A 17,972-nucleotide genomic window follows, 5' to 3' on the forward strand; every position below is an offset into this window, starting at 1 on the left:
TTGACAGCACAGCTAGGCCACATGGTCTCTTGGGACACCAATAATGTCACTAATAAGAACAGTGGCAGGGAAGTCACAGGACGGCTGTAGCTGAGTGGCAGAGAATCAGTCTTGCATGGAGAAGGTTCTAGGTTCAGTCCCCGATATCTCCAGGTCAGACTGAGAATAGCCCCTTTCTGAAACCCTGGAGAGTAGCTTCCAGTCAGTGTAGCCAGTACAGTGGTACCTCGGGTTAAGTACTTAATTCGTTCCGGAGGTCCGTACTTAACCTGAAAGTGTTCTTAAGCTGAAGCACCACTTTAGCTAATGGGGCTTCCCGCTGCTGCCGCGCCGCCGGAGCACGATTTCTGTTCTCATCCTGAAGCAAAGTTCTTAACCTGAAGCACTATTTCTGGTTACAGATAGGTAGCCGTGTTGGGTTAGCGGAGTCTGTAACCTGAAGCATATGTAACCCTGAAGCGTATGTATTCCTGAAGCCAGGAGATCAAGCGGGATCGGTGCACACCGATCCCTCTTGCCCTCCTGGCTTCAGCAAAAGCAAGCCTCTTGGCTTTCCCTCCACCTCCCGCAAGAGCTGCATGCTCTTTAAAGGGAGCGCGGCTCTTGGGGGGCTTTTCTGGGAGGTGGGGGAAGGGACAGAGCCACACGCTCTGTCCCTTCCCCCATCTCTTGCAAAAGCCAGGGATAGCCATGTGAAGCCTCCGCAGGGCAGCGGGATGAAGGCTCCCCTGTGCAGCACTCCCTCTTGCTGTTCTGGCTTTTGGATAGCCCCGCGAAGCCTCCGCAGGGCACGGGGATGAAGGCTCCCTGTGCCCTGCGGAGGCTTCGCGCGGCTAAACAAGAAACCAGGACAACCAGCGGGATCCCTGCGATCCCGCTGGCTGTCCTGGCTTCTTGCGCAGCCATGCGCAGCCTCTCAAGGGCAAGGGGAGCCCGCGAGAGGCTGCGCACAGCTAAGGCTCCCCCAAGAGCGCGCAGAGTGTGTGTGCAGCTCTTGGGGGCTTTTACCAAGGAGGGAGAAGGGCAGCCCTTCTCCTTGGGGAAAAGCCCCAAAGAGCCGCACACACGCTCCACGCGGCTCTTTAAAGGGAGCACTGAGCAGAGCCTCCCACCTGCATTCGCTCCATAAGACGCACAGACATTTCCCCTTACTTGTTAGGAGGGGGAAAGTGCGTCTTATAGAGCTGAAAATACGGTATTTTTTCATTACCTTTTGCCCTCTGCTTCCTGGAGGAACGTTGCCTTTTCCAAATGGAGGAGGAGGAGGAAATCCGCTACCGTGCTCTTAGAGATCCAGCCGCAATCACTCCAGCAGCCCAAGAGGCACCTGCAAAATTCCACATAGCTGGACTGTGCTTGGAAACGACGAGGTTTCTTTTTTCTCTTTAATTCTGTTTTTTTATCAGGGAGAAAAGGGGGCACCTGGAAGCCAAGGCAGCAAAGGAGAACAGGTCAGTTTCTTTGCACGAGCTGCAACATCTATGCACATGTTTTAGCGGCAGCTAAAAAAGCGAATGCAATTCTGGGCTGCATCAATAGGAGTATAGCATCCAGATCAAGGGAAGTAATAGTGCCACTGTATTCTGCTCTGGTCAGACCTCACCTGGAGTACTGTGTCCAGTTCTGGGCACCACAGTTCAAGGACACTGACAAACTGGAACGTGTCCAGAGGAGGGCAACCAAATGGTCAAAGGCCTGGAAACGATGCCTTATGAGGAACGGCTAAGGGAGCTGGGCATGTTTAGCCTGGAGAAGAGGAGGTGAAGGGGTGATATGATAGCCATGTTCAAATATATAAAAGGATGTCACATAGAGGAGGGAGAAAGGTTGTTTTCTGCTGCTCCAGAGAAGCGGACACGGAGCAATGGATCCAAACTACAAGAAAGAAGATTCTACCTAAACATTAGGAAGAACTCCTGACAGTAAGAGCTGTTCGACAGTGGAATTTGCTGCCAAGGAGTGTGGTGGAGTCTCCTTCTTTGGAGGTCTTTAAGCAGAGGCTTGACAACCATATGTCAGGAGTGCTCTGATGGTGTTTCCTGCTTGGCAGGGGGTTGGACTCGATGGCCCTTGTGGTCTCTTCCAACTCTATGATTCTATTCTATGTGTGCGTGTGTGACAATTGGGGCTTGCGGCAAAACGTTGCACTACCACGGAAAGCTGGATTTCAGGATTCTAAATGCTCCCTTCAATTCCTTACCCCCACGCCCCATTTCCTAGTGGATCTCCTTGCGTGGCGTGTTCCCACCCACCCCCAGTGGAAATAAAGACACATGACACAATTATTAAGGTTAATGGGCTAAATAAGGCCACAACTTTGGCCTTATTTAGCCCATTATTGGTTACAGGTGATGAGCGGTATTGGCTTAGGCATTGGTCCTAACCGACTATATCCGGCTTCAGCCCGTCCGCTTGAAGTCCGGGGGTAATCGGTAGGGGGCGTGCCTTAGGCCCTCACCTCCATAGGCTTCAGACAGGGCCACACCCCCTGGAACCCTTAATATGCAGGGCAGGTGATGGCACTTCCTCCCCTCTTCCATCTACAATACCATGAGAGCCAGTGTGGTGTAGTGGTTAAGAGCGGTGGACTCGTAATCTGGTGAACTGGGTTCGCTTCCCCGCTCCTCCACATGCAGCTGCTGGGTGACCTTGGGCCAGTCACACTTCCCTGAAGTCTCTCAGCCTCACTCACCTCACAGAGTGTTTGTTGTGGGGGAGGAAGGGAGAGGAGAATGTTAGCCACTTTGAGACTCCTTAGGGTAGTGATAAAGCAGGATATCAAATCCAAGCTCAAATCAAATCCAAATACCAATGCCTAACCGCCAATACCAAGAAAGTTGTAACAATTTGCTATGAGGTAGGCGAAAATCAAGCGGCTGGTGCCAATTTGCCAAGTGGAAAAATTCCTACCAGGCCCCTCAATGGTGACCAACCGAGGTCCATAGCAAGGTCAAGGAACAGAAACCTTATATGGCGGGAGGATGGGAAAAGCAGGAACAGCTGGCAGGAGGGAAAAGATGGAGATCCCTCGCTGTGCCTGCATTAAATAGGGCAGGACACGCCCCCAGAGCTAGCCGATTGGCTGGCCAGGGAGTGACACGGCTGGGGATTCCCCCAATTGCGCGGGGGCTGGGTTGTGACGGCCGCAATCCCACCTCCTCTGCAGGGCAGAAGTGGCTTTGCATGGCTGCATTATACTGACTCAGACCCATGTGGCTTACTATTGTTCCCCTGAGACTAGCAGTACCTTTCCAGAGTTTCAATCAAGGGTCTGGCAACATCTGATGAGCCATGTGTTTCCCACTCTTGCATTGAGACGGAAGGAGAAATGGGGAGGGCCGTTGCACTGTTGGACGTTGAGAACTGGCACAGCTTGGAGAGGCTTTGGCCAAGAGGAGCAGTCGAAGGACACGCTCTGATCTCTGCATTTGTGCAAGGGGAGCACATGGAACGGGGCTGTCCAAAATCTTTGCTGTGCGATGGAAAGCATGTAAGCATCAGGGTCTGAGCCTAAGTGAGCTCTCTCTCTCTCTCTTTCCCTTACAGGGGGAACCAGGAGAGCCAGGAGAGCCAGGGGAGAAGGTAAGCAACAAAGGTCATAGAATCATAAAGTTGGAAGAGACCGAAGGGTCAGCTTCTTCATCATCATTAATTGAATTTATATACCGCCCTATATCTGGAGGTCTCAGGGCAGTTCACAGAATAAAATCAAAATAAAAAACTACAAAGTACATGTCAGATGCTGTGTGGTGGTTGCTCGCGAGTAACCAGGCAGGACTCCGACCTGTCTTTCACAGGTTTTATTGTGCAAACTATTTACAGTGCAGATACACAAAGTTCATGTCCATCTTAGTCACTTGCAGAATCCGGGAATGGCCCCTTCCGGCTTCTCCCCCAACGTAAGAACTTCGGCACCCCAAGCCTCCTCCTCCTCTCCTTGCATTTCACCCCTCTGTGCAAGCTGGGCGACGGAAGTGGCATGCGTTGGCAGCATCCTCCAGCCCTTTCCTCGCTTGGCTGGCCCCTTCCCTCTCTTCTCCACTGGAGGTGTGGCTTTCCCCACCGCTGGAAGAGGAACTGCCCCTAGGAGTTTCGGAGGATCCCAATAACCCCTTGCAATGCAGGAATCTCAGCTAAAGCATCCATGATAGATGGCCATCTAACCTCTGCTTAAAAACATCAAAGGAAGGAGAGTCCAGACATTCTTACAGGCTGGGAGATCTTTGACAGCGCTTCCAGTTCTGCCCAGCAGTAGCAACTGGATACCCCAGTTCAGGGCCCAAAACTAGACTTTACATAGAGTTGCAGGCAACTGTCGCTGGACAGCTTGACCTCAGGAAGCCCAGGCAAGGCTAATGCACACAGCACATACTCGGATACGGATGCAAGAAAAACCTTGCTAGATCAGAGCAGAGGCACTACAGCTTGAATACACACACACCCCTAAGCCTGTATCGGGATGCGGGTGGCGCTGTGGGTTAAACCGCAGAGCCTAGGACTTAGAATCATAGAATCATAGAGTTGGAAGAGACCACAAGGGCCATCGAGTCCAACCCCCTGCCAAGCAGGAAACACCATCAGAGCACTCTTGACATATGGTTGTCAAGCCTCTGCTTAAAGACCTCCAAAGAAGGAGACTCCACCACACTCTTTGGCAGCAAATTCCACTGTTGAACAGCTCTTACTTGCCGATCAGAAGGTTGGCGGTTCGAATCCCCGCGACAGGGTGAGCTCCCGTTCCTCAGTCCCTGCTCCTACCAACCTAGCAGTTCAAAAGCACGTCAAAGTGCGAGTAGATAAATAGGTACCACTCCGGCGGGAAGGTAAATGGTGCTTCCATGCGCTGCTCTGGTTTGCCAGAAGCAGCTTAGTCTTGCTGGCCACATGACCCGGAAGCTGTACGCCGGCTCCCTCGGCCAGTAAAGCGAGATGGGCGCTGGAACCCCAGAGTCGGCCACGACTGGACCTAATGGTCAGGGGTCCCTTTACCTTTACCCCTAAGCCTGTATCAGTTATTGCCCAAACATATCCAGGGTGTTTCATGGCATCAAGAGGACTAGAAACTTACCTTTTGCTCTTGTCTCTACCAGGGCGCCAGAGGCGAAGAAGGAGAAGTGGGTCAAAAGGTAAAGGAATGGCTTTGCTGGGATCAGGGGCCGCCCAGAACAAGCAACTCATCTTCCATTTGCAGAGTTGCTTGCAATTTGAGTCACAAATTATTGGCATCATGTGAACCTGTGTATTATCCTGTGTGGTCGGGATTCACTTCTCTCTTATTTGCTCTGTTTTCTAAAGGGAGAGCCAGGCATTGGCTACCGGGGACCTGTTGGTCAGGCTGGACCTCCTGGGCACAAGGCAAGTTCTGCAACTTTCCTGCTCCATCTCCATATTGAGACTTCGTTTATTTCTCTGAACAGCCAACTAGTCCTTTATAGAGGACAGTAGTGGGGAATGTTTAACCTTCCAGGTGCTTCTAGGTCACAGCATCCTCAGACAGCATAGCCCACAGTCAGGGACAAAGGGAGCTATAGCAGTGTTTCCCAACCTTTTTTGGGCAAAGGCACACTTGTTTCATGAAAAAAATCTCGAGGCACACCACCATTAGAAAATGTTGTTGCCCAAGCGCGGCTACTGCAAAGAGTTTCCAAAACAAGGGCAAATTCTCAGTGCAAGAAGTGGGCACTGCCAGGGGAAAGCTGGAATGGGGGGAAGGAAGGTTTCCCCGTTTATCCTCACCCTCACGGCCGCCAATAAATAAGCAGCTGGCTCCGCATGCCAAAATGAACTAACCGCCTCGGAGCCAAAGATTTTGGAAAAGGCACATTAATTTTAAAGTTACTGTTCAAAATGAAATCGGAACAATTGTCTGTTCAGACAGCAACCCCGCTAAGGGAGGTTTCCACAAAAGGCGAGGGTGAGAGGGAAGAAATGTCAACTTTTCTGGTTCTGCGCTGGGAGAGGGGAATCCAACGAGGGAGTGAAAATGGAGAGCGGAGGGCACCCGAAAAGACGCGCCGGGGATTTATTTTAATGTGGCTGCTCATAAATTAGCAAGCGTGGCTTGAGAAGCACCAGGCTCCGCTCCCAAGAGTTACCTCGCCCGGCAGAGCCGCCTCTTCGGACCAGCTCCGGGTCGCCCGGCCTCCACCCGGCGCAACCTCGCCCGCCGCCGCCGCCGCGCACCTCACTCCTCTGGTCCCGGAGCGAAGAGCAGCGCGCCTGAAGATAAGCGGGGGGCCGCCTCCTCGTCGCCAAGCGCGCCCCGCCCCGCCGAGGGGAAAGCCGCCTCCTCCCGGCAGCAACTCCAGCGGCGGCGGGTGGGGCTTACTCCCGAGGAAGTCTTTCCGCGAGGGGCGCGCAAGGCGCTCCTCCGGGAAGGGCCAAGCGGGAACTGGCGACTGGGTCGGTCAGGGCAGCCGAGCCCTCCGGCCACCCGCCTCACCTGGAGGCGCGGACGGGGCGCCGGGGCGAGTCCCCGCAGCCCCTCCCTGTCCGGCCCGGGAGGAGCTCCGCTGCCCGGCTGCTTCCTGCCCGCCCCTCGCCGGCCGCCACTCGGCCTGTGCACCTCGGGAAAGGCCGCCCAACTCGCCCGCCTCCCTCCCACGGCACACCAGGCAACGTCTCGCGGCACACTAGTGTGCCGCGGAACACCGGTTGGGAAACACTGAGCTATAGTCCAGTGTCCAGAGAGCTACAGGTTTCCCGCTCTTTATAGAGGAGAAACAGACTGGCCTGAAGTAGACCATCAGGGTGGAAAGTGGAACTGGCTTCCCTTCCAGTTGAGGGAGCTGAAGGCTACAAAGAGATGGAAATGTATCAGGAGGACCACAAAACCCAAAGGGCCACCTCTCCCCATACAAGCCAGCTCTGACCCTGCAGTCTTCATCAGAAGACCTTCCCTAAGGAAGGAGTGAAGTCTTTTCGGTGGTGGCCCACTGTGGAATGCTCTCCTTGGGGAGACCTGTCTGGGGCCTTCCTTAGCTGCCAGGCTAAGGCCTTTTTGTTCACCTAGGCCATTGGTTCATTAATGTTGCTTCCTATGGTGGTTATCCGTCAAGGCTGGAGTCAGAAGAAGAAGCAGAGTCAGTTGTCAGCGAAGTTAACTCTTTGTCAAGGAAACAGCAAACAACTCGGCAACACTTTCGGTGGGTCTTCCCCCTGTAGGGCGGTTGCTAGGTCTGAAGGTCCTTGCCTTCCGCCCCTTCTAAGGCTCCACCTCTCCCAAGCAGTCTCAAACTGCATCTGTGCACCTCTGACCTCCGTTCAGCTCTTCTCTGCATGTTCTTGGAGACCAAGAAGGAGCTTCTTACAGCAGGAGAGGCAGACTCTTTGAATTCTCCAGCAGCCTTGTGACCCCCTCTGCACTGCTTCAGCCTCAAGAGTCTGAACTGCTCTCTGTCACAGGCTCTTCCTGCTCAGTAAACCCTGTTGCCCCTTCAGCTTCCAACACCACCTCCTCCCAATCTTCTCCCTCCGACCTCTCCTCTGTGTCCCACCACCAATCCCTGGGCTCTGAGCCTTCCTCCTCTGGGGTTTCCCTTGAGGGTTCCCTAGCTCTTACCTCCCACCACTCTTCTTCACCCAGCCAGTCCCTGACATCTTCTAGGAGGGGTGTGTAGGACTTGCCCTCATTGGGTGAACATGCTAGGTGCTTTGCAATGCCCACTGCTATAAAAGAAATATCTAGGTTAGCTCAGTTGCTTAGCATGTGGTGCTGTGATAATGCCAAGGTTGCAGGTTCTATCAGACAACTGCATATTCTTGCATTGATGATCCTTGGGGTCCATTCCAAATCTACAATTCTATGATTCTAGGTCCAAATTGCTATTTACTTCTTGTATTCCACCTTGTCAAGTCGCTTATCGTTTCCAATACGTTTCCAGTACGTTTCCGAGCACAATTCAAAGTGTTGGTGCTGACCTTGAAAGCCCTAAATGGCCTCGGCCCAGTATACCTGAAGGAGTGTCTCCACCCCCATCGTTCTGCCCGGACGCTGAGGTCCAGCTCCGAGGGCCTTCTGGCGGCTCCCTCAATGCGAGAAGTGAGGTTACAGGGAACCAGGCAGAGGGTCTTCTCAGTAGTGGCCTCCCGCCCTGTGGAACACCCTCTCACCAGATGTCAAAGAGATAAACAACTACCTGACATTTAGAAGACATCTGAAGGCAGCGCTGTTCAGGGAAGTTTTTAATGTGTGACATTATAAATATATTTAAATGTATTTAATACATTTAAATCTTTGTTGGAAGCCGCCCAGAGTGGCTGGGGAAACCCAACCAGATGGGCAGGGTACAAATAACAAATTATGTTGTTGTTGTTGTTGTTGTTGTTGTTGTTGTTGTTGTTGTTGTACAAAGCGACTGATAATTCATCACGATCATACTATAAAAACATGTGCTCATCTTGTGACGGGACAATATGGTGTCTTCTCGCTAGGGTGAGCCCGGAGTCCCAGGACCTCCAGGGGCACAAGGCATCCAGGGTATCCGTGGCAACCCCGGGACCCCCGGGTCGCAGGGGGAGAGAGGTGCCCCAGGCCCACCTGGAATTCCAGGGCAAAAGGTAGGTGATCAACAGTTGGGTGTGGCAACAGCCCAGTGGCCAAGCGATTCAGGGAACTGACTCAAACGCAGGGAGCGGAGGTGGAGTACGGAAGCACCTCCACGCTTCTCAAGGCTACTTCATAAGCTGCTGAAAGGGACCCTCCGGAACTCTTGAGATGAACAGTCAAAACTAAGCGCCATGATGCTCTGCCTTTTAATATCCTCTCCATCAGAATTGCCGTATAAATCAAGCCTTGGCTGCTCCTGAGAACATCGGGAGAGCCCTGCTGGAGCAGAGCAAAGGCCCAGCTAGTCCAACAGGCAGTTTCTAGGTCAGCGTTCTTAGCTTCGTAGCACCACAAGCTTTATAGAGCCATTATTATTTGATCAACATGAACATTACCGTATTTATTAGATTTCTAGGGAGCTGAAATTGGAAGCCAGGTTTTCCAGACGTGCCTCTCCTTCTGGTTCAAGGGCAAGAGCTCAGTAGGTTACAGCGTGGTGCTGATAACGCCACGATTTCAGGTTCGATCCCCGTATAGGACAGCTGCCCATTCCTGCTTTGTAGGGGGTTGGAGACTAGATGATCCTCAAGGTCCCTTCTAACTTCATAGTTCTATGATTTCAGCTGCCCCATGATAAGGCTAATCCCCCAACACAGTGGTTCTTGAAGTGAATGGTAGCATCCCCTGGGGGGTCAGTGAGATTACCGGGGGCGCGCTAAGAGGCAAGGGGGTGCCAGGGGATGTTGGAGGTGTGCATGGCAAGCAGGCTTCGAAAAGCTGGTGTCACGGTCATCCATTTTGTTGAAGTAGTTTCAGTTGGGTTTCGAATAAATGTGCGGCTAATTGTTACTGCTTCGGATTTCGATGTGTTACACTCATTCAGTGGATTGTGCAAACCACCATTCTGAGTACAGTGGTACCTCGGGTTACATACACTTCAGGTTACGGACACCGCTAACCCAGAAATAGTACCTCGGGTTAAGAACTTTGCTTCAGGATGAGAACAGAAATCGTGCTCTGGCACGGCAGCGGGAGGCCCCATTAGCTAAAGTGGTGCTTCAGGATAAGAACAGTTTCAGGTTAAGAACAGACCTCCAGAACGAATTAAGTACTTAACCCGAGGTACCACTGTAATGCTTTTTATAAGTTAGGTTAGTGGGCACTAGGGATGAGTTTATGGAACCAAGTGAGTGGCGACCCGAAAATGTTTGGGAATGGCTGGAACAGGGTCAGCAAACATTTTCCGCAGGGGGCCAATCCACTGTCCCTCAGACCTTGTGGGGGGACGGACTATATTTTGAGGCGGGAAAATCCCTCCTCACCGACTCTCCCCTCCCTTCATCTCCACATCACCTGACGAGCCCCGGGGACTGATAACCTGTGCCTTGCAAGTGGCAGGGGCTGGCAGTGGCAGCGGTGGACGGATGATGAGCGGCGTGAAAGGGCTGGCTCTGGAGAGGGGCTGCTTAAAATGGCGCTCAGCCAATCATGGCTCAACAAAGCCCAGCGCCCTTCCTCTTCTAGGCAGGGCAGGGAGAAGCCAGGAGGAGGGAGGGAGGGAGGGAGGAGGCGCCACCGTGGTGTGTGTGTGGGGGGGAGGAATGGCACAGCCCAAATGATCAGAATCCCCTTGCCGATCCACGTGGTGATTCCTGGACTGTCTGCGGTCCGGATGCAGAAGGCAATTGGGCTGGATCCGGCCCCCAGGCCTTAGTTTGCTGACCCATGGGCTGGACTCTAACACATATTGTTGTTGGCGGCACCCGTCTGTCTCAAGAGACAATGGAGGAGAGCAGCTCTGAGGGTGAAGCCAAACCATTGGAGAATCACAGCGCCTGCTGTGGCTATAGAGACCTGAATAGGAGAGACATGTTTTGTTGCAGCTGGGGCAGGAAGGCGTCCGGTTGTGCTGCTGCAAATGCACCAAGGCGTTTCTTCTCTCTGCGCTCCTCCCAGCTGTCATTCCTCCTCTTGCCACTGCTGTGGATTCACAACCTGATTGTCTGTCTCCAGGCACCGCGGTCGTCTGCAAAGTATTCCCACATGGTGGAGTTGGTGTTGCCAACTTCCATGTCATGTTTGCGGACATCTTTGGAGCACAGAGTGGCAGTGGCAGATTACCAAACAGGCAGAGGAGGCCCCACGCATTTTCCTGGCCCTGCGACAACCGCTCAGAATGAATGAATGAATTTATTATTTCAGTCACAGACCAGTTCCAGCCCACATACAATATCAAGGAAGTCATAAAACATGATAGGGATACATTTGAATTTGCAATTAGGTGTAACAGGTACCTATTTATCCACTTGCACTTTGATGTGCTTTCGAATTGCTAGGTTGGCAGGAGCTGGGACCGAACAACGGGAGCTCACCCCGTCACGGGGATTTGAACTGCCAACCTTCCGATCAGCAAGCCCTAGGCTCTGTGGTTTAACCCCACAGCGCCACAGCGCCACCGCGTCCCTAATACAGATATAGCAACAATTATTTATATATATATATATATATATATATATATATATATATATATATATATATATATATATGCAGGTTTTGGTGTCCTCGGGTGTCTTCCCGTGTAAAAGTTGGGGTGTCTAGGCGACGTTTCGACGAGGTCTCACTCGTCATCTTCAGGCTGGTGCTTTCGGCTTCTTGTTACTGGAACAGAGCAGGATCTCAGTGTTTGAGTTCCTATAAATACTGTTGAGGGGGTGTGGTGTATAGCCTCCAATGTTCTGGGCAGAGAGGAAGTTCCCAGGCTAGTGTGCCTTTTCTTCTTTTGTTCCTTAATTACTTGAGGGATATCTTGAGTGATTTCTTGAGTGATATCCTGAGTACCACTTAGGTGGGTCATTAGGTGTGGATTAGTTGCTAAAGTCTTTGTGTCTTGACCTCTTGAACTTTGTGAAGAGTTTTTCTGAGAAGATGGCTGTACTGCACTTAGTTGTGTTCTGGCTTGGCTTCGTGTATAGGGGCGAGCTGTGGTTTTGTGGCCTGTGTCAGCCAGATCTGTGTAGGGATTGCAGGGGGGTGCAGCATCCGGAGGTGCCACCATGGTTTGGCTACTGGATGGTGTCTGTAATTTATCTGTGGAGAGGGTCTGGGTTTGGGTCTGGTGTGGTTGATTGGTGATGGCGTTCTGTGTGCCTCTGGATCTGGTGTCAGTTTTTGTGGGGAGGGCTAATTTCCAGATGTCTGGCAAGCGGGATGTGTCGTCACGCTTGTTCATGTTGTGAGGGTGTTTCTCTATCTCGATGGCTTCCCCACAAAAACTGACACCAGATCCAGAGGCACACAGAACGCCATCACCAATCAACCACACCAGACCCAAACCCAGACCCTCTCCACAGATAAATTACAGACACCATCCAGTAGCCAAACCATGGTGGCACCTCCGGATGCTGCACCCCCCTGCAATCCCTACACAGATCTGGCTGACACAGGCCACAAAACCACAGCTCGCCCCTATACACGAAGCCAAGCCAGAACACAACTAAGTGCAGTACAGCCATCTTCTCAGAAAAACTCTTCACAAAGTTCAAGAGGTCAAGACACAAAGACTTTAGCAACTAATCCACACCTAATGACCCACCTAAGTGGTACTCAGGATATCACTCAAGAAATCACTCAAGATATCCCTCAAGTAATTCAGGAACAAAAGAAGAAAAGGCACACTAGCCTGGGAACTTCCTCTCTGCCCAGAACATTGGAGGCTATACACCACACCCCCTCAACAGTATTTATAGGAACTCAAACACTGAGATCCTGCTCTGTTCCAGTAACAAGAAGCCGAAAGCACCAGCCTGAAGATGACGAGTGAGACCTCGTCGAAACGTCGCCTAGACACCCCAACTTTTACACGGGAAGACACCCGAGGACACCAAAACCTGCATTCCTGTACCCGTGAAAATCTACGAAAGCAAATATATATATATATATATATATACTTAGTCACTAACATATAACCTAAAATTATCACCGCTCAAAACAATACTGATTTGATCTTGTGGGCTGGTGAAATCAAAAACGTATTAGGAGATCATTTGCAAGCTTCCCCCCCCCCCCCCCGTTGTGTGGAGCCGCAATGACGCAAAAACGTGGTTACAAAGCACAGATCCACATGGACTCTCAGGATTTTTGCACTGGGCTACCCCAAACTCACCGTCAAATTACATATCATGCCTGTAGCCACAGCATGAACCACAAAAATCATACATGCACTGTTTCATTCAGAATATTTTTTTTCTTGTTTTCCTCTAAAAACTAGGCCCGTCTTATGGTCAGGTGGGTCTTATAAAGCGAAAAACACAGTATATGCATTGGTTTCTAAGGTGCTCTAAGACTCGTCATCAGGTTTTCTGCAAAGGCTAGGTTGCGGTTCTCACTTTTGGGTGGGGGAGAAAGTCCTTCTGTCCTCGGTGCCTATGAGTGAGTCACATCAAAGTCACCGCTCTGGGATTCACCAAAACGCTGCGATTTCCTTCCTAGCCCCTGTCATTTCCACCGCTCCCCCGTCCAGACTTTCCCCTTTAAAAAGCAGGGAGCTCAGACATCTGCAATCCCTCTTGCAAATCGTTGTGTCACTGTGACCTGGACTGAGTGTCCATAGTGCTGAGAGGACATCACTTGTATGAGTAGACACCTAATGGGCTGTTTCACAGTGACACAGGCAGGATAATCGTTTTTGAGCTTTGCTGCCGAGGTTGCTTTGTTCCTCAGCTGCTTCTGTTCCCTGACACTCAGAGAGCTGTTTTGCTCCATGCGACTGTGGTCCATGCGGCTGCAGGTTCAAGGAATGCATCTGGGCTGCGTTTTGCAGAATGAGATATGCTTATTTCCTATCAAATAGTGCTTCCCTGCAGTTGATTAGAACAGAGTCACGTTTTGAACCCTTTGGTTGAAATGGGCTTGGCTTTTGGGAGGAGTTCGTTTCTACAGAAGTGCTGTTTTTTGTGGACAGCCAGAGTCCCCCAAACCCTGGGTGGCCCCTGTGTGGAATAACAACTCAAGACAATGTGCTATTGTTGTTGTTGTTGTTGTTTAGTCGTGTCCGACTCTTCGTGACCCCCTGGACCAGAGCATGCCAGGCACTCCTGTCTTCCACTGCCTCCTGCACTTTGGTCAAACTCATGCTGGTAGCTTCGAGAACACTGTCCAACCATCTCATCCTCCGTCGTCCACTTCTCCTTGTGCCCTCCATCTTTCCCAACATCAGGGTCTTTTCCAGGGAGTCTTCTCTTCTCATGAGGTGGCCAAAGTCTTGGAGCCTCAGCTTCATGATCTGTCAACGTGCTGTGGGATTAAAATTGGCCACAACTTTATTATGTTTCAGATGTGAGTACATCTTGGCTCAGGCATTGGCTGTTTATCCCTCCCAGTCCGCCGCCGGGGATCTGGGGAGCATCAGGGTTATCCAGTGTGGGGGGGGGGACGGGCTAGCTCTGGAGAACATATGTTCAAGCAGAGAGAGCCTGCCCCCATTACGCTGCCGTCACAGGGGAGAGCAATGACAACCTCTAGGCGTACGGCCAACCCCTCCCCTCAAACAACCCCTTTAACGGGGAACCCTGGTATCGCCGCTGCAAAGAGGAGGGGGCGTGGGTCACCGCTGTACGCCCCCCCAATTTAGGGGAGATAGACTAAAGGATTCCGCCCAAGGCCTGATACCGCCAAAGTTGTGACGTTTTGCTATGGGAAAGGCGAAACCTGCCAATGCAGGGAAATTCCTTCCCGGCCCTTCAACAGCGACCCTGATGTAGCAGCACTCGCGTACCTGTGGAGAAAAGGTTAACCTGCAAAAGAAGTCTGAACTGAGGGTGGGTAGGGTGGGAGAAGCTCTGGAGCCAACTGAAAATACCCAGGTAAGATTCTCCCCCTATTGTGTGGGCAGGTAGTCCCTCCCCCTACCTGGCCTGGTCACCTTGGCAACGCCTCCCCAGGTGGGATTGGGCAACTGGCTGAGGTAGGCGGAGACCTCCAGGTATCCCACCTGGGGGGAGGCGAAGCCAAGCCTGTGCTAATGGTGCCGCATAGGGTCCAGGGGCTGCGCAACCACGCAAAGGGCGCCCCCTGTTTAATGTGGGGAGCGGTCATTGTGGTTCTTTGCAGCTGTTGGTGAGGCGCATTTTTAGAACCCGACTTATTTCTGAAATTTCAAGTTGTTTTAAACCATTTTCAGTACAGTGGTACCTCGGGTTAAGTACTTAATTCGTTCCGGAGGTCCATTCTTAACCTGAAACTGTTCTTAACCTGAAGCACCACTTTAGCTAATGGGGCCTCCTGCTGCCACTGCGCCACCGGAGCACGATTTCTGTTCTCATCCTGAAGCAAAGTTCTTAACCCGAGGTACTATTTCTGGCTTAGCGGAGTCTGTAACCTGAAGCGTCTGTAACCCGAGGTACCACTGTACTGTGTTTTGGTATTGCAGGTGTCTTTTCATTCTTGTCACCTGCCCTGGGACCTGAGGGCGAAGGGTTAGGCTTAGGGTTAGGGTTTGTAGGAGCGATTTGTTTTGTTTTATGACCCACAAGATTTTAGGGAAGGCTCATAGCTCAGTGGGAGAGCACCTGCTGAGCACCCAGACCATCTGAGGTACAGTCCACAACATCTCCAAGCAGGGCTGGAAGAAATCCTGGTCTAAGGTCCTGGAGAGCAGCTACCAGTCAGTGCTGACATTACTGAACTCCATGGACCAGTGATCTGCAACTTCCTGTATTCCAAAGGCTCCCAATCAGAGCCACATAGAGCTTCATCTTGCTATAAGAAAAAACTGCTCCTTTTCCCTTATGGGGTATTCCGGAGCCCATATAGAGTCCTTAAGTGGGTTCCCTATCGGTAGAAGAAAATGACAGAGCCCAACCAGAGAATATTGAGAAGCAAAGCAGCTAATTAGCCTGGTCTTATTAAACTGTTGCAACAGGGTCCCCACTCACCACATGCAGGAGGGAGGAGGAACCTTGAACAATGGTGCGTAAGGCCTTCTATAGACTTTTGAAATTGCCCACCCTGTAGCCCAAGACCACCCCTCTAAAACAGGCATAGGCAAACTGCAGCCCTCCAGATGTTTGGGGCTACAATTCCCACCATCCCTGACCACTGGTCCTGTTAACTAGGGATGGTGGGAATTGTAGTCACAAACATCTGGAGGGCCACAGTTTGCCTATGCCTGCTATAAAACATCATACATACATCACAGAAGGAGGCAGTCTACAGCAGAGGAGGCGGTCTACAGCAGAAATCCTGTTTGCCAGGATACCTGATAATGGTCACTGATTGCAATACCTGGGCAGCCTGGCCAGTCTTTTGTAATGCTTTTAGTTCCTGACTCCAGGTCACAGGCTCACCCTATTCATACACAAATAGGCCCTTAAGACAGGATTTGTAAGCAGAAGACAATGGGGAGGCTCTCCCCATTTTCCTCCCTTACTGCAGAGGAATATTTGAGGTCATTGGGAGAGTCAAAATGACTTCAGAATTGCTTTTCTTACTATTTCAGACACGTGTTTTTTATACTTATATATGTGTTTGCCTTGTACATTTATGAACATTTAATTTGTTGCCAGGAACAAGGGTTGTAGTTGGTACAAAAATGGTATTACACACCTGTAAGGTTATATCATATTACAAAATCTGGAAGTAAGAATTGTTGGAGGAAATGTGGAGAGATGGGAACATACAGTCATATGTGGTGGGATTGTCCGTTAGTTAATGAATTCTGGAAACAGATTGGTATAGAAATATCGGGAACTGTGGGTAGGAAGGTGGAAATATCTACATTAATGGTTCTTATTAGCCTGAATAGCACCGAGTTAGAAACAAAAGAGGAATGTAAATGGGTAAAATTGATGGTAATTGCAGCCAGAAAGGTTATAGCGAGTAATTGGAAAAATGCAGAAGAGCTAGGGGTGAACCAATGGAGGGAAAAATTGAAAAATATTATAATCTTAGAATATCTAACTGTGAAGATACATAAAATGAAAGGGTTTAAGGTCAGTGAGAAGGAGGAGGATTAGTTTGAGAAAATACTGAATTATTTGGGCAGGTTTGAGCAATTTGGGGCAATTAAAATGTTAAATAACCCTTGTGGAGTGTTAAGGTATATAGAATTGTACATATGGTTGATTTGAATATGTTTTTATTGATTATCTATACCCAATGTATCAGCCGCCTGGAGGTTTTCACTGTTTGTTTTCACTGTGTTTTGGGTGTTGGTAAAAAAAATATTAAAAAATAACATTTAATTTATATTTGAGACCTTAGAATTCTTAAAACAATCTCTATGAGTCTTTCGAGTGAGAAAAAAGGTAAACACCCTCCCTGTTGTGACTAAGGGGACAGAAGCTTTGTGGGGCCAGGGGAAGACCTCAAGGGTGCCATTGCACCCATGGGTGCCATGTGGGTAGTCCCTGCATTGGAGGGCGTATTACCACTCCTTCTCTGATGCATAACACCTCCTGGTTTTAGGAGAGGCACCCACATGTTCGTAGCCGTTTGGGTATTTTTCTTTTTGTTCTGCAATCGTCTCATTTTCTCTAAAAACGTCTTTCTCTTTAGGGGGAACACGGCAAGAGAGGAAGGAATGGGTTTGCTGGACCAATAGGACCCCCCGGACACCCAGGACAAGAGGTGCTCAAAAAAGTCTCACCTTTACCTAGGAAATGAGAGTGGAACCAGGGTCAATCGCTGGCATCTCTCAGTAGGGCTGGGAATGTCCTCTCTCAACCCTGGAGATCTGCTGCCACCAGATGAAGACCAGCAATAGGGACACTGTGGCCTTCCAGATGTGGACTACAACTCCCATCATTTCTTGCTGCTGGCCATAGTGACCATGGCTGGTGGGAGTTGGAGTCTAGCAACATCCTGAAGGCCACATGTTTCTCATTCTGATACTGATAGGCCAATTGTCTTGATGCAGAAGAAGACCTTTGTGTCCAGATAGTCTCTCAGAGGAACTCTTAGTCCTTCCTGGTGCAACTGGGGAGAATTCAGCCCATGACTCTGAGCCTGATCACTGGGAGAGCGTTCATAGGTTGTTGTCCAGTATACCTGAAGGAGCGTCTCCACCCTATCATTCTGCCCAGACACTGAGGTCCAGCGCTGAGGGCCTTCTGGTGGTTCCCTCGCTGTGAGAAGCCAAGTTACAGGGAACCAGGCAGAGGGCCTTCTCGGTGGTGGCGCCCGCCCTGTGGAACGCCCTCCTGTCAGATGTCAAAGAGAAGAGCAACTACCAGACTTTTAGAAGACATCTGAAGGCAGCCCTGTTTAGGGAAGCTTTTAAAGTTTAACAGACTATTGTATTTTAATATTCTGTTGGAAGCCACCCAGAGTGGCTGGGGAAACTAAGCCAGATGGGCGGGGTATAAATAATAAATTTATTATTATTATTATTATTATTATTATTAAAAAGGGAAGAACTATGTATGCT

General features: G+C 50.6%; 1 protein-coding gene across 1 annotated transcript in view; it reads left to right on the forward strand.

Annotated features, from left to right (window-relative positions):
* Positions 1 to 17,972, forward strand: part of LOC309379803 (uncharacterized protein) — a 206,376-nt gene that overhangs the window by 135,709 nt on the left and 52,695 nt on the right. Inside the window, exons 61-66 of the mRNA XM_081929256.1 lie at positions 1,407 to 1,451; positions 3,547 to 3,582; positions 5,091 to 5,126; positions 5,296 to 5,355; positions 8,434 to 8,559; positions 17,102 to 17,173. Of these exons, the coding sequence (XP_081785382.1) occupies positions 1,407 to 1,451; positions 3,547 to 3,582; positions 5,091 to 5,126; positions 5,296 to 5,355; positions 8,434 to 8,559; positions 17,102 to 17,173 (375 nt within the window). The remainder of the gene's footprint in view (positions 1 to 1,406; positions 1,452 to 3,546; positions 3,583 to 5,090; positions 5,127 to 5,295; positions 5,356 to 8,433; positions 8,560 to 17,101; positions 17,174 to 17,972) is intronic.

This window comes from Podarcis melisellensis, assembly GCF_964234715.1.
Source record: "Podarcis melisellensis genome assembly, chromosome: 10".
In the NCBI taxonomy this organism is placed as follows: domain Eukaryota; kingdom Metazoa; phylum Chordata; class Lepidosauria; order Squamata; family Lacertidae; genus Podarcis; species Podarcis melisellensis.